At 41.0% G+C, this 15,529-nt stretch overlaps 1 protein-coding gene across 1 annotated transcript in view; it reads left to right on the top strand.

Moving 5' to 3' along the window:
- The first annotated feature begins 1,157 nt into the window (after positions 1-1,157).
- Positions 1,158-15,529, top strand: part of LOC110503033 (uncharacterized) — a 40,577-nt gene continuing 26,205 nt past the window's right edge. The window contains exons 1-15 of the mRNA XM_036960785.2: positions 1,158-1,245; positions 2,812-3,015; positions 3,653-3,684; positions 4,454-4,489; positions 7,114-7,209; positions 9,087-9,158; positions 9,800-9,844; positions 10,259-10,312; positions 10,622-10,675; positions 12,474-12,527; positions 14,038-14,091; positions 14,356-14,409; positions 14,496-14,540; positions 14,994-15,047; positions 15,428-15,472. Coding sequence (XP_036816680.1) covers positions 1,164-1,245; positions 2,812-3,015; positions 3,653-3,684; positions 4,454-4,489; positions 7,114-7,209; positions 9,087-9,158; positions 9,800-9,844; positions 10,259-10,312; positions 10,622-10,675; positions 12,474-12,527; positions 14,038-14,091; positions 14,356-14,409; positions 14,496-14,540; positions 14,994-15,047; positions 15,428-15,472 — 981 coding nt within the window. The 5' untranslated portion in view covers positions 1,158-1,163. The remainder of the gene's footprint in view (positions 1,246-2,811; positions 3,016-3,652; positions 3,685-4,453; positions 4,490-7,113; positions 7,210-9,086; positions 9,159-9,799; positions 9,845-10,258; positions 10,313-10,621; positions 10,676-12,473; positions 12,528-14,037; positions 14,092-14,355; positions 14,410-14,495; positions 14,541-14,993; positions 15,048-15,427; positions 15,473-15,529) is intronic.

Here is a 15,529-nt window from a genome sequence, read left to right as displayed (position 1 = left end):
ATGAACAAAATCAATAAAAACAGAATGTTGGATGCACATTGTAGGTATACCATTTTAATTGAAGTTTTGTTTGGATGTTGTTGTCAAGTAAAAACGTGAATGAGAGTGTAGCCTATACAAGTAATACATGAATTTCAAAATCATCTCAACAACTATAAACTCATGGCACATATCTGTTCAGAGCTCATTACATCAAGACTATCTTAGCACAATGTTATGTCGTCTTCATTCTTAAGTGGGCCACTCCATGCCACGTTTCCAATTATTGTCAAGGGTGATTCATTTCCAAACTATTGTGATAGCATCCATCTGTAGGACCCAATAATGAAAACATTATGGCTATCATTGCATTGCTATCAATCAATAAAACGACACGAGACCCCGTAAGAAATGTATCAACTGTAGGCTCCATTGGCCAGCCTTAAGTTGCATCTCTATGTGTAAACAGTTAACATGTGTGTGTAAAATTGTGTGTAAACGTCAATCAAAGCTTAATTTCTGAAGCAATTTTCATGATCTGTCAGGATCAGATAATTATTCAGATCCTTGCATTCTGATATTCCATGACACGAAGGTGTCTGCTGGAAAACATCCACATGCAACAACATCATCTGAAATTGCACAACCTAAACCCAGCTGTTACTATTCCACATAAAATAAAATACTTAGCTTACTTAACGCAATTGAAATAATGAAACACTTGATTGCATGTTCCAAAATGTTGATTTAAAAACGTTCCTGACAAGTTGCCTCAAGTTGAATAGGCTACTATCAAGATTTAAGTAGGGTTGAAAATAGTTCGTTTGAATAAGCCAAAAATATCCATAGAGTCGGAAGATGACAGCCCCGGTGTTTGAATGTCCACGTTTTAACCGAAATGTGAACTTGTTTGTCATGTTTTAAATGCCGCCCTTCCCCCCTGAACTGTGAAGGAGGGACTCCTTTCACTTGAACATGTACAAGTTATCTTCTGCTCCCAGGACCTCCCCAAAAGTGTGGCATATAAAAGCCCAGTTTACTCATTTGTTTGGGCAGTAGGGTGGTTCTGTCAGGGTCTGGATTGGAGTAACAAAGAACCGGACTCTACGTTTTATGATTGGAGTCTGAGGAGTAAAACCAGGATTCCCCTTGCCGCAAAGAGTCTACATGTCTAATATTTAGACATGTTCAGCTTTGTGGATATTCGGTTAGCGCTGTTGCTGAGCGCAACAGTACTATTGGCGAGAGGTCAAGGAGAGGACGATAGTAAGTATCACTTTATATGAGATTATGGGACAGGGACGCTCGCATGAAGAATTGGATAGCGCGTAAAAGGATGCTGCGCACCTTTCTTTTGTGTTTGGGATGTTACAAATTATGCTTAGCTACCCTGTGCGAAACATGGGGTTAAATTGTCAGCAAAAGCTTATACCATTGCTTTTGGAGCTCCGAAGCTCGATGCATTGAACAAGGATTTTATATTGTTCTGCTTCCATGGCTGAGCGTTTCTCTGGCGTGCAGACACATGTTTAGCGCGCCCCTGCCATCGCTGTTCACGCGCTATTCCATGTCCTCGGGCAAGGGAAATTCTAGTTGCTGCTAAAGCTTGGATGCGCAATGATGACATGATGTTCAGATGGATTTGGAATTAACTAAACATTTACAAACCACTTGAAAAAATATATATTGCTGATGTAAATTAAATACAAATAAGCAATGAGGAAATATTTTTCTGAAAAAAAGCTCAGAACAAAAGTTGATTTGCATTTGAGGCCTATCACCAAAATCTAGGAATTATATTACGAACAACGAATTATGCCTGGACTGGAAAAAGCTCCTGAAAGATTAGACAATAGGAAAGCCACGCCTTATTCTCCATTGGCCTACTAGTATAAATGGAAGTTTGTAACCTATTTAACAAACACAAATGGAATTTGCAATAAGAAGTTTCCATTGCTTGTTTTGGAATAACTTTAAACCAGGGAGTCAAATTAAGTGAAAATAGTTTAACTATGATGTCTTCAATGGAATTGTCTAGACATCAATTTATCTGATTGGATATAGGGAGGGGCATGTGGCTCTGTAGATATGGTCATTGTACAGGCTGGGAGCGCCACTATGTGGTAGATATTAACAATTACAAGTATAGGGACCCACCGGAACCCCAATCAGAGAGCCTACAGGCCTGTCTGATATTGGCTATAGCATCGCTTGTAGTTCAAAGTTCAAACATAGGCCTTGGTAATTATGCATGCCACAAAGCATTTCATTGCATTTGGAAACATTTTATGTTTCGAGGGGGCGGCTCCCCCATTTTCACCAACCACGTTACAACTCCCATATTAGACACCCCCATGGCCTTTGGCCAATGCTGGTCTACTGCAAAGGTAACAACCAGTGCAACACAATAGGACATTCAGTTCATTTATTTCTGTAGTAGGGAGTTGTAGGGTAGTAGCCTACTTTTTCTTTAAAATTCTCTAAATAGGCCTACATCTAATGCATATCTAAAGGATTCTCAAGTTGGGCCTTGAGCCTTTGGGATCTTGGTAGTTCTAGGCCTTGCCAATATTAGGCCTATGTCGATTCATTGAGAGTGGCCTCCTAGGATCCTACATTAGGTCTACAGTACCTGTGGTAGGACTTCAGTTTCACAGTCATGACTGGTTTGCTCTTTTCTAGTTTTTCCTGCATTGTCACATTTTTATTCAAAGAGGTTTGGGTTATGCCTACACGTTAGAAGTAGGAGGCCTTCTTTTTAAATTATGTCACTTCTGGTTTATTTATTTGCCATGTGACTTACCTTGCATCTCCAAAACTCCATCATCCCAGGTGGATTCGGCAGCTGCTCGTTGGACGGCCAACAGTACAACGATAAGGATGTATGGAAACCTGAACCCTGCCAGATCTGCGTCTGCGACAGCGGAACCGTTATGTGCGACGAAGTGATTTGTGAGGACACAACCGACTGCGCCGACCCTATCATCCCCGACGGCGAATGCTGTCCTATCTGCCCCGATGACTCCGAGACAGAGGGTAGCCTGCCTTTGATGACCTTATATTTATTTTTTTAACTAATCAAGTCAGTTAAGAACAAATTCTTATTTACAATGACAGCCTAAGTACAGTGGGTTAACTGCCTTGTTCAGGGGCAGAATGACAGATTTTTACCTTGTCAGCTAAGGGATTCGATCTGGCAACCTTTCGGTTACTGGCCCAATGCTCTAACCACCAGGCTACCTGCTGCCCACCTGTGCTTTGTGGTAGTGTTCTGGCGCCGCCTAGTGGCACCAGTTGGCTGCAATGTTTCCAGTTATAGACAGAGGGGGACAAACCCGAAAAGGAACTGAGCAGCCCTTAGGCTACACTGCCCAGACTGGGCTGGCCATTACTTAGAATGGACTGTGGATACCTTATTGATGAGAAGCAAATCATCCAATCATCCAAATTTTACACTCACATCTCCTCATGCATAGGCCTAATCAGGATTAAGCCTGTGATGCCTTCACATTCCTGTATGGGATCCAGCCATCATGCATTCATTATCAACACAGTATTATTGTACATTGAGAAACATTGTTTTACAGGATAGTACTATGACACAGTTCATGTTTGATATGAGTTTATAAGGGGTAATAATAATATTATATTTTCCTCTCAATTGATTTCATAGGTCCCCAGGGGCCAGTAGTGTCTGAGACAGAGGTAATTATGCACATTTTACTCCCAAGATTGATTTATGTCGGTGAAAATGTATTAGTGCATGACACGGGAGGTTGGTTGCACCTTAATTGGGGAGGACGGGCTTAGTGGTAAAGGCTGGAGCGGAATCAGTGGAATGGTATCAAATATAGTAAACACATGGTTTGATGCCATTCCATTAGCTCTGTTCCAGCCATTATAATGAGCCATCCTTCCCTCTGCAGCCTACATTGGTACATGACTGTTATCATATTATTGAATAATGACAGTTCTGGCCTGATTACAGGCATCATAAATGAGCCCATTATGTTCATTATGGGTAATATTTGTTGAAATATGTGGTGTATGCTATTCATTTTAGTTCATTCAAACTGTGATATCTTTCGAATGTGCTCTAGGCTTACCATTTGACGCTCCACCAAACAAACGTTCAATGCCTTTATTTGTGCTAAGTATACTGCTACCTCAGTAGGACTACACCTCTCTCGTTGGTGCTTCAGTAGGACTACACCTCTCTCATTGGTGCCTCAGTAGGACTACACCTCTCTCATTGGTGCTTCAGTAGGACTACACCTCTCTCATTGGTGCCTCAGTAGGACTACACCTCTCTCATTGGTGCCTCAGTAGGACTACACCTCTCTCATTTGGTGCCTCAGTAGGACTACACCTCTCTCATTTGGTGCCTCAGTAGGACTACACCTCTCTCATTGGAGTGCAGTGAAAGGAGCACTGTAGCACAACTGATTCTCTTCCTCTTGTTGTTCTCCCATAGGGACCAGAGGGAGGAGTTGGCCCCAAGGGTGATGATGTAAGTTTCAAGTTCAACTTAGGACATAAGTTTAACTTAAGTTCAACTTGAAGTTGTTTATTTTCTGTAAGTAAATTGTATAGCTTGCTACATGTCCTATGGTTTAGATGTTCCATGGGAGGCCTAAGGAAAAACATATTCTGGCACGGTGGATTAGTGTCATTGATTCTTCTGACGAATCATGGCAAGTGGTGCTTGAAGTGGAAGTTGGGATTTGAACTGTAAAGGATTGTAAACACAGGTGGACATTTTGGAAGGTGAGGAGCAGGAGACGGTCTTTGGCTTATCTGCTGCTTCTGTTCAGTACTGAATCAAATGGAGTAACTAGACAATGAAATTAGGTTCTGAGTTTACACACCTATTGAATACACCTAATGAACACACCTATTGAACACACCTATAGAACATACCTATGCAACACACCTATGGAACACACCTATTGAACACACCTATTGAACACACCTATGAAACACACCTATTGAACACACCTATTGAACACACCTATTGAACACACCTATAGAACATACCTATGAAACACACCTATTGAACACACCTATTGAACACGCCTATTGAACACACCTATAGAACATACCTATGAAACACACCTATTGAACACACCTATTGAACACACCTATAGAACATACCTATGGAACACACCTATTGAACACACCTATAGAACATACCTATGAAACACACCTATTGAACACACCTATTGAACACACCTATTGAACACACCTATTGAACACACCTATTGAACACGCCTATAGAACATACCTATAGAACATACCTATGAAACACACATATTGAACACACCTATTGAACACACCTATTGAACACACCTATTGAACACACCTATTGAACACACCTATAGAACATACCTATGGAACACACCTATTGAACACACCTATTGAACACACCTATAGAACACACCTATTGAACACACCTATTGAACACACCTATAGAACACACCTATAGAACATACCTATGAAACACACATATTGAACACACCTATTGAACACCCCTATAGAACATACCTATGAAACACACATATTGAACACACCTATAGAACATACCTATTGAACACACCTATTGAACACACCTATTGAACACACCTATAGAACACACCTATTGAACACACCTATTGAACACACCTATTGAACACACCTATTGAACACACCTTTTGAACATACCTATAGAACATACCTATAGAACATACCTATGAAACACACATATTGAACACACCTATTGAACACACCTATTGAACACACCTATTGAACACACCTATAGAACATACCTATGGAACACACCTATTGAACACACCTATTGAACACACCTATAGAACACACTTATTGAACACACCTATTGAACACACCTATAGAACACACCTATAGAACATACCTTTGAAACACACATATTGAACACACCTATTGAACACACCTATTGAACATACCTATGAAACACACATATTGAACACACCTATAGAACATACCTATTGAACACACCTATTGAACACACCTATTGAACACACCTATAGAACACACCTATTGAACACACCTATTGAACACACCTATTGAACATACCTATGAAACACATATATTGAACACACCTATAGAACATACCTATTGAACACACCTATTGAACACACCTATTGAACACACCTATAGAACACACCTATTGAACACACCTATTGAACACACCTATAGAACATACCTATGAAACACACATATTGAACACACCTATTGAACACACCTATTGAACATACCTATTGAACACACCTATTGAACACACCTATAGAACATTCCTATGAAACACACCTATTGAACACACCTATTGAACACACCTATAGAACACACCTATTGAACACACCTATAGAACATACCTATGAAACACACCTATTGAACACACCTATTGAACACACCAATTGAACACACCTATTGAACACACCTATAGAACATACCTATGAAACACACCTATTGAACACACCTATTGAACACACCTATAGAACATACCTATGAAACACACATATTGAACACACCTATTAAACACAGCAAAGCTAATTTGCAGTAGAGTTTTTACAGTACAATGTTATTGTAACTGTTTAACTTACAACTTAGTCTATAAAAGTAAAGGTTGACATTAGTTTCTATTGACAGATATAGATTTTTCAAATATGAAACATAATGACCTATTGACCTTTGTTTGAACGTTGTTTGAACGTTGACACAGGTCAAATGTATGGATCGTTGTTCATTATAGGTTTGCAGCCCATACTGCAGCCTCTACTCTTTGAGTGGCTCCACCAGCACTTGCAAACCAACTGGTGTGAATGATTTTAAACATTTTTAAGAAAAAAATCAACAATTCCAGAATTTCTTTTTACAGCATTTACTACTTCACCACTTCAACCACCACTTTTAGGTCTATACCAATTATACCAATTCTAATATAATTTATTTTATGAAGTGCATTAGAAGATAGGCCTGAATTTGTCACAGAACTGTATTTATCTAAGTAACTCAGCCATGGGTTGTTGAAGGCTGAGCTGTTACTGAGTAGCTGTCTGTCAATATATCTGTCTCTGTTACTGATTAGCTGTCTGTGTATCTGTCTGTCCATCTCTTCAGGGTCCTGAGGGTGTTCCCGGTAACGATGGCATGGACGGCCAGCCTGGCCTTCCCGGCCCCCCGGGCCCCCCTGGACCTCCTGGCCTTGGCGGTGGAGTAAGTAACCTCATGACAAGACAATATCCACTGACTATTTCCTGTGGATATTGTCCAATTACTACCAGTCTTGAACCAGAGTTATTTACATCCATGCTTTTTACCTGAGAGGAAATATCAACCGATATGTGAGTTAGAGAGCAGTGAGTTTACAGTAGCCCCCTGCTCCCTTCAGCACCAGTGGTGAGTTTACAGTAGCCCCCTGCTCCCTTCAGCAACAGTGGTAAGTTTTCAGTAGCTTCCTGCTCCCTTCAGCACCAGTGGCGAGTTTACAGTAGCTCCCTGCTCCCTTCAGGGCCAGTGGTGAGTTTACAGTAGCTCCCTGCTCCTTTCAGGGCCAGTGGTGAGTTTACAGTAGCTCCCTGCTCCCTTCAACACCAGTGGTGAGTTTACGGTAGCTCCCTGCTCCCTTCAGCACCAGTGGTGAGTTTATAGTAGCTCCCTGCTCCCTTCAGCACCAGTGGTGAATGGACAGCTCCCTGGTTCTCTGATCTAAGGCAGGGTTATGGAGGAGAGGAGTTAGAGCTACCCTCCTATAGGTTTTCGCTCCAACCCCTGAAGAAACCAACCTGATTAATCTTATCGACAAGCTAATTATTAGAATCAGGTGTGCTAGATTAGAGTTGGAGTGAAACCCTACAGGACGGTAGCTCTCCATGAACAGCGTTGGAGTGAAAACCTACAGGAGGGTAGCTCTCCAAGAACAGAGTTGTAGTGAAAACCTACAGGAGGGTAGCTCTCCAAGAACAGGGTTGTAGTGAAAACCTACAGGACGGTAGCTCTCCAAGAACAGGGTTGTAGTGAAAACCTACAGGAGGGTAGCTCTCCAAGAACAGGGTTGTAGTGAAAACCTACAGGAGGGTAGCTCTCCAAGAACAGGGTTGTAGTGAAAACCTACAGGAGGGTAGCTCTCCAAGAACAGGGTTGAAGTGAAAACCTACAGGATGGTAGCTCTCCAAGAACAGGGTTGGAGTGAGAACCTACAAGAGGGTCGTTCTCCAGAATCAGGGTTAGATTGAAAACCTACAGGATGGTAGTTATCCAGGAACAGGGTTGGAGTGAAAACCTACTGTATGGTAGCTCTCCACGAACAGGGTTAGCGTGAGAACCTACTGTATGGTAGCTCTCCACGAACAGGGTTAGAGTGAGAACCTAATGTATGGTAGCTCTCCACGAACAGGGTTAGCGTGAGAACCTACTGTATGGTAGCTCTCCACGAACAGGTTTGGAGAGCCCTGGACTAGAAAGAGAAAACAGAGAGGCACACAAATCTGTAATGATAGTAGATAGAAAAGGTTCCTCCTCGTTAATAGTGAAACTAGTAGATACTTGCCCCATTTCCTAATGAATTTTTTGATGTAGCAAGCTGTTATTTCACCCTATATGACTAAATCTATGTCCCAAATGGCACCCTGTTCCCTATATAGTGCACTACTTTTGACCAGAACCCTGGTCAAAAGTAGTGTAATTTGTAGGGAATTGGGTACCATTTTGGAGTTTGAATTACAGACAGTGTTATTAACAGTTCTAATCTATTATAAACATGATTTACAGTACAGATAGTGTTATTAACAGTTATAGCAGTTATAAACACGACTTACAGACAGTGTTAATAACAATTATAACCAATTATAAATGTGACTTACGGACAGTGTTATTAACAATTATAACCAATTATAAATGTGACTTACGGACAGTGTTATTAACAATTATAACCAATTATAAATGTGACTTACGGACAGTGTTATTAACAATTATAACCAATTATAAATGTGACTTACGGACAGTGTTATTAACAATTATAACCAATTATAAATGTGACTTACGGACAGTGTTATTAACAGAAACAAATTTATCGTTTCTTTCCTTTCCTCCAGAACTTCTCTCCTCAGATGCACCACGGTTATGACGAGAAATCCAGTGGTGGCCAGGCCCAACAGGGACCAATGGTACAAACTGCTTTTTTTCTTCCTCTGTGCTGTTTAGTGTGGAGAGTGAAGCCACATTTCCAGGATAAATGTAATTTAATTTATTTGCGTAAAAACATATACAGCAATATATACATGGACATTGTATTCCCAGAGGATAGCACATACAAGGAGTAATTAAAACACATTTTTTCCAAAATGGTCCTCGCTGAGACAAACCCCTTCAGGAACCCTTCAGGAACCCTGAAGAGACAGTATCAAAACAGTGATGTTAACTATATGAAACAGAGATAATGTGGACTGCTGCAATGCAAAACTGTCTTCACCAATGGCCAACCATTGTCTATTACCAAACATCTACAAAATTATTAGTCAGAGTTACGCAATCACATAGCCAGACCCCAGGCAGACCAGATTAGTATTGGTGTTTCTGAAGAAGATCATGGATCCTGTCGACACAGTAGAGTTTATACTAAGCTAGTGCTTAAACAGTGCGATGCTTTCAGGTTTGCAGTAGTCCTCTGGTAGTGGTCGCTCACAATCATCAGCTATTTTATCCTTTAGATAACAATATCTCACAGAATCATTTTATCTCAATCAAAGGAGGAAAAGTACTGCTGCAAATGGATTCATTGATTCATTGGTTGTTGTGTTTCCAACAGGGGCCAATGGGTCCCCGTGGTCTCGCTGGCCCACCAGGAAACACTGTAAGTATCCTCTCATTAGTCATTTGATGTGTTGTCAACAACACCAACCTCACTCATCTATTTTTTTTTTAACAAATAAACATTTGCATCTGTGTTTATTATAGCAGCTACATTCTCATGTTCCCTCTGACCATAACATGTCTATAGTTTGTTTTAGAGACTCTTTCTACAGTATACAATGTAGTATATTTATGTCTTAAAACAGTACGTCTTATAGGGCCGCTTTCCCGGACGGAGATTAAGTCTAGTGTGGGACTAAAAAGCACAATGGAGAATCTCCTTTGAAAAAGCCTTTTAGTACATACAGGATTAGGATGAATTTCTTTCCGGAAAATGTCCCATAATTTGTTATAATAATAAGTCTTATTGGTTATATACCCTGTGTCATATGGTCTGATCTGTGTTCATGTCCAGGGTCCCCCCGGTCATCATGGTCCCCCTGGCGAGCCCGGTGAGCCTGGCGGTGCTGTGAGTATACAAACATTGCAACTTCCTGTGCCCATCAATAACAATTGACACACATTCTGAACGCATCACTTCCTGTCTATGACCATGTTGTAGTAGCCACCTCCCACGCCCACGCCCCCCCCCCCCGCCACACACACACACACACACACACACTGACTATTCACACTTGTGTGTATATTATATTTCAGTGAGCCCTGTCATTTGTGATCTATAACAGTCATAATGAATGTATACTATACCCCAGTAACCTTTGACACAAAGCAACACACACACACACACCTCCCTTCATGCTTTTTTCCCCCCCTGTAGGGTCCAATGGGTCAACGTGGTCCAATGGGCCCCCCAGGCAAGAACGGAGATAATGTAAGTTGTGTTTTCATGATCTCAACTTTCCTTCTATCTCATTCAATTTGTCAGATATGATATCCACTTTCCTTCTATCTCATTCTATTAGTCAGATCTGATCTCTACTTTCCTTCTATCTCATTCTATTAGTCAGATCTGATCTCTACTTTCCTTCTATCACATTCCATTTGTCAGATCTGATCTCTACTTTCCTTCTATCTCATTCTATTAGTCAGATCTGATCTCGACTTTCCTTCTATCTCATTCTATTAGTCAGATCTGATCTCTACTTTCCTTCTATCTCATTCTATTAGTCAGATCTGATCTCTACTTTCCTTCTATCGCATTCCATTTGTCAGATCTGTAGCTCAGAAACAAAGATCATTAGTAAAGACAGTAAACTGAATTTAATGTAGACTTCCTCTAGTTTTCCTCCTTTGCAACTTACACCATAATATTTCCCCCCACTGCATATTGACATGTATGATTACATAATTACATACATACTGTATTCATAATATATACAGTACCAGTCAAAAGTTTGGACAAACCTACTCATTCAAGGGTTTTTCTTTATTTTGTACTATTTTCTACATTGTAGGAATTATAGTGAAGACATCAAAACTATGAAATAACACATATGGAATCATCTAGTAAGCAAAAAAGTGTTAAACAAATCAAATTGGGTTGAAGTCGGGTGAATGTGGAGGCCAGGTCATCTGATGCAGCACTCCATCACTCTCCTTCTTGGTCAAATAGCCCTTGCACAGTCTGTAGGTGTGTTGGGTCATTGTCCTGTTGAAAAACAAATGATAATCTCACTAAGCGCAAACCAGATGGGATGGTGTATCGCTGTAGAATTATTTCCACCGGTCTAATGTCCATTGCTCATGTTTCGTGGACTAAGCAAGTCTCTTCTTCTTATTGGTGTCCTTTAGTAGTCGTTTCTTTGCAGCAATTCGACCACGAAGGCCTGATTCACGCAGTCTTCTTTGAACAGTTGATGTTGAGATATGTCTGTTTCTTGAACTCTGTGAAGCATTTATTTGTGCTGCAATTTCTGAGGCTGGTAACTCTAATGAACAAGTGACTCTGGGTCTTCCTTTCCTGTGACGGTCCTCATGAGAGCCAGTTTCATCACAGCGCTTGATGGTTTTTGCGACTGCACTTGAAGAAACTTTCAAAGTTCTTAAAATGTTCTGCATTGACAGACCTTCATGTCTTAAAGTAATGATGGACTGTCATTTCTCTTTGCTTATTTGAGCTGTTCTTGCCATAATATGCACTTGGTCTTTTACCAAATAGGGCTGTCTTCTGTATACCACCCCTACCTTATCACAACATAACTGATTGGCTCAAACGGAAAGAAATTCCACAAATTAACTTTTAACAAGGCACACCTGTTAATTGAAATCCATTCCAGGTGACTACCTCATGAAGCTGGTTGAGAGATTGCCAAAAGTGTGAAAAGCTGTCATCATATTTTTTAATCTAAAATATTACATATATTTTGATTTGTTTAACACTTTTTGGTTACTACATGATTCCATATATGTTATTTCATAGTTGTGATATATTCACTATTATTCAACAATCTAGAAAATATTTTTAAAAAAAAAGAAAATCTCTGAATGAGTAGTTGTGTCCAAACTTTTGACTGGTACTATGTAATTTAATCATGATATTTGCTATTTTTTCATCACTTTTTTATGCATTTTTGTATGCCACGTTATTCTCACTGTTTGCCACAGCATTGTTCACAGTGACAGGACCTCTCTGTCTCTCCATCAACCTCGCTCTCCTCTCTCCTCTGCAGGGTGAGCCTGGCAGGTCTGGTCGCCCCGGTGAGCGTGGTTCCGCCGGCCCTCAGGTGAGTGGCCTTCTAACCCCATAGATCAAGGGTCAGATGCTCCTATCCAAACAGACCTGGCTCTGATACCAAGTATGCATTCCAAATGGCTCCCTTTTCCCTATGTAGTGCCCACAGGGCTCTGGTCAAAAGTAGTGCACTATATAGTAAATAGGGTGCTGTTTGGGATGCAGCCCAAATATCAGCCCAAGATTTAATGTAGAGTGTCTACAGTGTGGGATTTAAAGTAGAGTATCTACAGGGTGGGATTTAAAGTAGAGTATCTACAGGGTGGGATTTAAAGTAGAGTATCTACAGGGTGGGATTTAAAGTAGAGTATCTACGGGGTGGGATTTAAAGTAGAATATCTACAGGGTGGGATTTAAAGCAGAATATCTACAGGGTGTGATTTAAAGTAGAATATCTACAGGGTGGGATTTAAAGTAGAGTATCTACAGGGTGGGATTTAAAGTTGAATATCTACAGGGTGGGATTTAAAGTAGAATATCTACAGGGTGGGATTTAAAGTAGAGTATCTACAGGGTGGGATTTAAAGTAGAATATCTACAGGGTGGGATTTAAAGTAGAGTATCTACAGGGTGGGATTTAAAGTAGAGTATCTACAGGGTGGGATTTAAAGTAGAGTGTCTACAGGGTGGGATTTAAAGTAGAGTATCTACAGGGTGAGATTTAAAGCAGAATATCTACAAGGTGGGATTTAAAGTAGAGTATCTACAGGGTGGGATTTAAAGTAGAATATCTACAGGGTGGGATTTAAAGCAGAATATCTACAGGGTGGGATTTAAAGTAGAGTATCTACAGGGTGGGATTTAAAGTAGAATATCTACAGGGTGGGATTTAAAGTAGAGTATCTACAGGGTGAGATTTAAAGCAGAATATCTACAAGGTGGGATTTAAAGTAGAGTATCTACAGGGTGGGATTTAAAGTAGAGTATCTACAGGGTGGGATTTAAAGTAGAGTATCTACAGGGTGGGATTTAAAGTAGAGTGTCTACAGGGTGGGATTTAAAGCAGAATATCTACAGGGTGGGATTTAAAGTAGAGGACCTACAGTGTTGGATTTAAAGTAGAGTGTCTACTGGGTGGGATTTAAAGTAGGGTATTTACAGGATGGGATTTAAAGCAGAATATCTACAGGGTGGGATTTAAAGTAGAGTGTCTACAGGGTGGGATTTAAAGCAGAGTATCTACAGGGTAGGATTTTAAGTAGTGTCTACAGGGTGAGATTTAAAGTAGAGTATCTACAGGGTGGGATTTAAAGCAGAATATCTACAGGGTAGGATTTAAAGTAGAGTGTCTACAGGGTGAAATTTAAAGTAGAGTGTCTACAGGGTGGGATTTAAAGTTGAATTAGAACCATTCTAGTATAAGTACATTAAAGTAAATAACCACTAATCCAAATCAAGTTAGTTTCAGCACTGAAAGACATACATTACATGAAGAATGAAAACGGTATGGTTTATGTCTGTTATGAAGACCAGTTCACAACATTCATTTTTCTGCCCTACAGGGTGCTCGTGGAACCCCTGGAACTCCTGGCCTCCCCGGCATCAAGGGACACAGAGTGAGTAATAGGAGGAGTGACATTAGGATGCTCCAGTGTGAAGTTTCCCCTAGGAACAGATCTAGGATCAGCTGGCTCCCGAAATCCTATCCCTAACCATTGGTAGTGGAAATGTATAACTGATCCAAGAACAGCGACTAGGGGCAACTTCACCCTACTCCCACGATGATATGACAGCCATGACACTACTACATTCCCACATTAAACTCCTAATCATACAGAATGTTACCTAACCTAAAAAATGCTCTTTGATTTCCTTCTCAGGGTTTCAATGGAATGGATGGTGCCAAGGGAGACGGTGGCCCAGCCGGCCCTAAGGTTAGAGGTCAATCTAATGATATCTATCATAATGTACGTCTATCGTTATCTGTTCTGGAGAACTCATCTGTTTCCTCTGACCACAGGGAGAGGGTGGTGCCCCTGGATCCAGCGGTAACCCCGGTGCTATGGTGAGTATCCTGTGCATATGACAAATACACTTTGATTTGAGTAATGCTCTCGTCTCAATAAACATATATTTTTCCCTCTCTTCGTCCTTCTGCTTTCTCCCTATCTTCCTGCCTCTCTTCCTCCCTCTCTTCCTCCTTCTCTTCCTCCCTCTCTTCCTCCCTCTGCTTCCTTCCTCTCTTCCTCCCTCTCTTCATCTCTCTGCTTCCTCCCTTCCCCCCTTTGCTTCATCCCTCTCTTCCTCCCTCTGTTTCCTCCCTCTCTTCCTCCCTCTGTTTCCTCCCTCTATTTCCTCCCTCTCTTCCTCCCTCTGTTTCCTCCCTCTATTTCCTCCCTCTCTTCCTCCCTCTGTTTCCTCCCTCTATTTCCTCACTCTCTTCCTCCCTCCCTCCCTTCCTTCCTCTCTTCCTCCCTCTCTTCCTCCCTCTGCTCCCTTCCACTCTTCCTCTTCCTAGGGTGCTCGTGGTCTTCCAGGTGAGAGAGGCCGCCCCGGACCCGCTGGCCCTTCTGTAAGTACTGCACAGCACAACCTTTACTGTTCGTTTGAGAGATTGATTGATTGGTTGATTGGTTGGTTGGTTGATTGGTTGGTTGATTTAATTTATTAATTGAATGTAATTATAAACTTGGTGGTTTGAGCCCTGAATGCTGTTTGGCTGACAGCTGTGGTATATCAGACCATATACCACGGGTATGACAAAACATGTATTTTTACTAAATAGCAGCAATACCGCAAACATTATCTAGAATGACACAGAAAAGTCAGTGACTTGTTGTCATATAGTATAAAGTATTGCTGCAGTACCCCTACAGATATTCATGCCCATTTCTGGCTTTAGGAATACTTGTTAAAGAATTGTCATAACAGTGTAATACCCTCTTCCTCTAGGGTGGCCGTGGTAATGATGGTAACTCTGGTCCTGCTGGATCCCCTGTAAGTATCTTTATTACTGGTGACTAATCCTACCTGTCGTAGCAAGTCAGAGTACAC

This window comes from Oncorhynchus mykiss, chromosome 23, assembly GCF_057628025.1.
Source record: "Oncorhynchus mykiss isolate SJ-2025 chromosome 23, ASM5762802v1, whole genome shotgun sequence".
Lineage (NCBI taxonomy): Eukaryota > Metazoa > Chordata > Actinopteri > Salmoniformes > Salmonidae > Oncorhynchus > Oncorhynchus mykiss.
Note: the sequence above shows the minus strand (reverse complement) of the source record. Positions and strands in the feature narration are given on the sequence as shown.